The sequence below is a fragment of the Hemisphaericaspora subhashii genome (assembly GCF_019202705.1).
Source record: "Hemisphaericaspora subhashii strain CBS 10753 chromosome Unknown scaffold71, whole genome shotgun sequence".
Lineage (NCBI taxonomy): Eukaryota > Fungi > Ascomycota > Pichiomycetes > Serinales > Debaryomycetaceae > Hemisphaericaspora > Hemisphaericaspora subhashii.
In genome coordinates this window covers 76,571-82,603 of record NW_026057271.1, presented here as the reverse complement: position 1 = coordinate 82,603, position 6,033 = coordinate 76,571, and the positions used below count along the sequence as shown (strand labels likewise).

Here is a 6,033-nt window from a genome sequence, read left to right as displayed (position 1 = left end):
CAGATAAATGCTTTGAATTCAATGTTTATTTCAATTCCAGACACTACTAATGTTCCCATTAGGAAATAATAGGATATATTTTTAAGCACGGTTTTGATCATTTCTGTTTCCGACTAGGAAACGTTAACTTTCTCTACTCTAACTCGGCCCAGGGTGTTGTAACCTTACGATTGAGTTTGTAATTCTCCGCACCCTAACCTGGTAAGCAACACGTGGGAATATGGAGGAGTTGTTTGATAACTTCTCTTCTGTCTCTCTGATTAAAGAACAGATATGAAATATTAAAAATATCAGATTGGTTACACAACTTAAAGGAGATGAATGTGAAATAGAATTAACCAAGACTATTAAAAATCAAATCAATAGATTCTCTTGTTTCGAAATTTTAAGCTTTATAAAAAAGAATTAGGTTATAGGTTCTTAATTTAACCATTTCTAGTGTATTTGGTGTTTACCCTTCATGCATGGAAAGGAGGAGACCTCTCGTATTCCAGATCTCTGTGATTTGAGATGGAGTAATAGAAGACTAGTGTGTATTCTCATTACCAGTAGGACAACACCGGCATCACTAATAGTATAGCTATTAATCTATTTTTGAATAAATATCAAAACAACAACACCTAGGGCCTTATGAAAAGGGATATCCGTTGAAATACCTGGCAATTTGATTGCAATCTAATTAGATCATATCCAGGATCTTAATCGAAAATGAGAACTATTAGGTGAGTATACGGAAAATGTTTAAATGCTATTGGTGCGGTATATTTCTGATTTAATTCAAATATTTCCTTTTTTGCAACCAAGTCAAAATTCTAAGGGTTGCATGAAACCGCACGCTAAGTATTCCCGAAATGGTCAAACACTCGTCAACGCAGGTGCATTGTATTGAGAAGCACAGGATCTCTGATAGGTTACATTGAAAAGTTAGAACCATGACCCAAGTAGTTTTTACGATAAATAATCCAAATTACTCAGATGTTGAGATTATTCTACTATAGTTGTGTAATTTTCAAAGTATTTCATTCAATATCATACAAGCAAGTTATACGCACCAAAACCGTATAGAGAGACATGTTCTAACAGACATTTGTAAATTTTCTAGCGTATATTGCGGTACAACTTTCGCAAGGAAACTACGTAAAAACTAAAAAAAATTGACGCGACGTGCAAAACTTTTGACGACTAACTGTATAGTTATCTTTCCCACAATTTTGGAATATATTTTTGGTTTATCTTTTTCTGTGCAACTGGTCTAGTTCCCAAACAAAATGCACAATTCCCAATACTTTAGGGTAAACGCCATTAACGGACATATGTAATATTTTGAAAACGATTTATCTATTTGAAATACGCGTCTGGCGAGTGTCACTTAATATTAAAAGGAACAGAGTTTACTGTAATATAGCAATTTACGTTGTTACTAGCACATCTCGTGTAAATTTCAGACTTCTCCTGTCGTTCGGCAGATGTGATCCTTCAAAAAGCATTCTTATTTAGAAATAAATTAGTATGAAATCAGTACCAAATATACTACCGTATAGGGTCTTGAACTCAAGAATCAACCAAAGACGTACTCATTGTCATAAAATACTCTTATCAGATGTATGTTTATATTGTTAACTGCAAAAACTGAACAAAAAAAAATAACTACAAAAAGCACAAGTAACTCTAATTTATTACAGTAGGATTACAAAAATACCCAGCAGCATACGATTACAAGACCATCCAAACACCACCTCCAAGAAGAATAAGCAAGACCACTGCTGTCAATATGCCTGCACCTGCCTTATCCTTACCGGTTACTGTAATCTTATTCCTATTAATTGTATCTTCCGCACCAGTACCAGCTGCATAATTGGTACGATTAGTTCCACCAGTTTTAATACTAAGTGGCTGTTGTACTATTAAGGAATTAATCACTTCCAAAGAAGACGTTTGTTCACCTAAACCGTAAAAACCGTCCCAATGTCCCAAACTCCAATCTTGACCACAAGTAACACCATCTGTACCACCCGAACAAGATGCAGCAGCACCTTGGGCAGAAGCTTCCAAGAGCGGTCTAATAGTTTCAGCGGTCTCTGGCATGAGTATCAGAGTAAGACCAAGGCAACGAGAAAATAATGATCTGAAGGATCTTTGATCATTATTACACATTAAATATGGTTGACAAGTTGTCTCTTGCATGATTGAGTTATTAAAGAAATACATAGATGATTGTAAGATTTCGTTAGCTCTAGACTGCCACTTTGTGTCATTGGTGAAATCATACAAATATGCACATCCACTAAGGAAAATACCATAAGTATAAGACCATCTCAATGTAGTAGGATCGGTACAATTAGGGATATTAGCGCCATCATAAATTCTCATAGTTCCATCAGCTTCCTCGGTGAAGAATCCAACATTCTCCATCCAATCCCAAACTCTTTCAGCCACATCAAGATATGTAGTTCCATTTCCCGTATATCTGGCTAACCTAGCAGCTAAATGGAAGAGACAACCATTGGAAATTGAATTCTTATAATCATAACCTGAGTTCCAGGTGAAAATTTGCCATCTCAAACCTCCACCACAATTTGCAGTATCCCATCTGGAATTCATTGTATTAAAAACTGCTTGTACCAACTCTAACCAACTATGAGATGCAGGTTCTGTGAAATTACGTTCTACAGCTTGCATAATTGCCATACCCCATACCCCTTGATCATCATTACCTTCAGTCATTGATTGATTAGATGGGACATAATTAAAGTTTTCACCTGCTTGATGATACATCCCATTAAAGATCCATCCTTCTAATGTTGTATTCTTATTGTCGCAAAATGTATAATAATCAAGTAATCCACCAAATGCTTCACCTGCATTCCACCAATAATTAGGCTGAGCAAACATACCAACAACACCACCATATGCAAATCCTTCGTAATAATTCCAGGCACCATCTGAAACTATTTTAGCTGCGGCACATATGGAGGAATTGGAGGATATATCTAACTCAATAGCAGATACCACGATGGTGGCTATGAGAAGATAGGACCAAGTAAATTGAAATGTATATTTGAACATTCTTTGCGTTTGATTTGTTGTTAATTTAAAATGAAAAATCTTATTCACAAGGATTGAGTCTTGTGACTATTTATTAATCTTCTTCTTGTAAAATATGGAAATTCTATCAATCTCTCTATAAAGTATCAAAAATATAACGTTTTTATTTATTTGTATTTCTAACAAATATGATAACTCTATTGATACTTTGTTTGATTGTCTTATAGGATAGATAGATGCTAATATATAATATCAATTAATTACTTGAAAAGAAATAAGTGTGATGGAATAGAATTTGATGATGTTGATAATTTCTAAAAATAAACCAATCTACAGGGAAGGGAAAAACTGATAAAATTTATTGATGTACTATTTGTTTGACACAATATGGATCTTTGAATTTTTCTTTAAACGGTCGTGCACCTTTCAACAAAATCTTTAAACAATCATGATGCCATCCTCCGCCCATGTCAGACTACTCAAATTAAAGGTCCACAAGGCTCAAAGACTACTCTAAATACTAACATATTATTCAAGTTTCTCAATTGTAAAAGCACTGATTTTTGCTCGATTTTGGCAATGATCTATTGTTAATTTAATTATTCATCATGAAGAAGCACAGCCCATTTTTCTTGATGTTTGGCCAGATCTTTTATATTATTTGCTTTAGTTTGCTTGGCACAGTCATACTAACGGATTCAGCGTAACTTGAAAATGTATCATTTGACTGTATAACAGATATAGAAACGTGTAGAAGAACTTATCAGATTCAGATGACTATTGAAATTTTATTTGGATCGTATCTACATGGTATAACACAACCATGCATCTTTTCATATATTACTATACATCTATAAAAAGAGGAGCATTTAATGACAAGTAGAAGGTAGCTCAGATTTGTGCCATTGCTATGACTAATAACTTATACATGTTCGAATTCCATCTATGTGCACATGACTTCCCTCTCTGTGAGGTTTCCGTACCTTGATTTCTCTCTTCACTTGTGGTGGACATTGGGTCGCTTGTCGTCAAAGTAGAATTGACAAATCTTGCGGTTGATGCGGATACGTTGGATGACGAGCTTTTCTTAGCCAGGGTAGTGCTGGTAACGCTAGATGAGCTGCTACTTTTAGATGTTGTTGGACTACTCGTTTCTGAGCTTGATGATTCTTCAACTGTCGAACTCGAAGAATATGTGTTGCAAGTGGTTTCTGTCAACACATAACCTTCCGGTGGTTTGATTGCAGGATTATTTTCAGTACCTGCTTCCTCACTATAGTTGACACGGGTTGATCCACCGGTGTTCACAGTCAAAGGGGCCCGTACCAAGAGTGAATTGAGAACATCTAAAGCTGAGGATTGTTCTCCTAATCCGTATACACCATCCCACCCCCCATAGGCCCAATTTTCTCCACATGTTATCCCATCAGTCCCACCAGAACATGATTGTGCGGCGCCTAGTGCTGATGCTTCTAATAATGGTAAAATTGTATCGCTTGTTTCAGGGACCAATTTCATTGTAAGACCCAAGAATCGAGCGAAGATTGATCTAAACGATCTTTGGTCATAGTTGCAAACACCCCGTGTGGCGCATGTTGTTTCTTGCATAATCAGCCCGTTAAAGAAATATTTAGATGCTTCCAATATTTCCAAGGTTCTGGATTTCCAAACCTCATCTCCGGTTAGATTATAAAGATATGCACATCCACTAAGAAATGTACCATAATTAGAGGACCATTTTAATGTAGTAAAGTCTGTACAATTCTCTTCTACGTGTGCACCATCATAAATTTGAATCGTGGTACCATCATCTTCCACTGTAATATATCCTACATTAACCATCCAATTCCAAACCTTTTCTGCAACTTCTAAATAATCAGCCTTATTATCTGAATATCTTGCTAATCTTGCAGCCAAATGGAAAAGACAACCGTTGGCAATAGTACTTTTATAATCGTAACCCACATTCCATTCAAATATTTGCCATCTTAAACCACCCCCACAGGTACAGGGATCCCATCTAACCCTCATACTGTTGAAGAGTGCTTGTGTCAATTCAATCCAACTCAAGTCTTCTGGGTCTTGAAAATTCTGCTCAACAGCCTCCATAAGAGCCATCCCAAAAACACCTTGGTCGTCATTTCCTTCAACCATTGATTGATTTGATGGGACATAATTATTCTCCTCACCTCGTTGACTATACATACCATCAAAAATCCACTGGCGTAAAGTTTCATTCTGATTATCACAATACGTGTAATAATCAACCAACCCTCCCCAAGCTTCCCCGGCATTCCACCAATAATTTGGAGGCATGAAAGTGCCTATAGTTCCTCCATAATGGAATCCGTTATAGTAGTTCCACATTCCTTCTTGTACTTCCTTCGCAGCAGCACATATCGAGTCACGTGAATTAATATCCAATTGCAAGGTATGAACTCCCAATAGTGATATGAGTATGTATGCAATATTAAACCAATAATTGTGTTGAAACATTTTGTGTTGTTATAGGCTAAATGCTTTTACTTCAAAAGCAAAAACGAATCCGTGACCTTTTATAAGCCTATTTATATATTGAATTGGATTACTTTGTAGTCAAGTACTCCCAATAAGTTTTTGTATATAGATGTAAGAATCCTATTCTAAAAATAATTATAGCTCTAAAGGAAATGCAAAACTGAAAATAGTGATGAGGGGGCGGGCACAGATCACAGTTTTATTAAAAACTCCTTACCCCTGTTTATAAATAAACCGTTTACTGGCATCCATCGAAATGTAAAAAAAATTACCCGTTACTTTTTAAATTTATTGTTGACATTCTTCTAAAAATAAAACGTAAAAAGAAAGATCACAATATTTCTAAAAAAAAAACTCCATTAATTAATTTGCAGTCATTTAATTTTTTTTTATTTTGTCAGATCATTAGGACAAAATCAAAAATGACGTCATTTTTTCGGTTATCTCTCTCGGTTACTACCAACCTTGCAT

At 35.6% G+C, this 6,033-nt stretch overlaps 2 protein-coding genes across 2 annotated transcripts; both read right to left on the bottom strand. All coding sequences in view use genetic code 12, as the record gives it.

The window, feature by feature from the left end:
- Positions 1–1,713: 1,713 nt before the first annotated feature.
- J8A68_002412 (glycoside hydrolase family 76 protein) lies at positions 1,714–3,066 on the bottom strand (the record flags this gene model as incomplete). The annotated part of the gene is made up of 1 exon (XM_049406160.1): positions 1,714–3,066. One exon carries the CDS (start codon positions 3,064–3,066, stop codon positions 1,714–1,716), a length of 1,353 nt encoding a protein of 450 aa, XP_049264320.1.
- An 870-nt stretch (positions 3,067–3,936) lies between these two features.
- J8A68_002411 (glycoside hydrolase family 76 protein) lies at positions 3,937–5,541 on the bottom strand (the record flags this gene model as incomplete). The annotated part of the gene is made up of 1 exon (XM_049406159.1): positions 3,937–5,541. The coding sequence occupies one exon, from the start codon at positions 5,539–5,541 to the stop codon at positions 3,937–3,939; it is 1,605 nt and encodes a 534-aa protein (XP_049264319.1).
- Between the last annotated feature and the right edge of the window lie 492 nt (positions 5,542–6,033).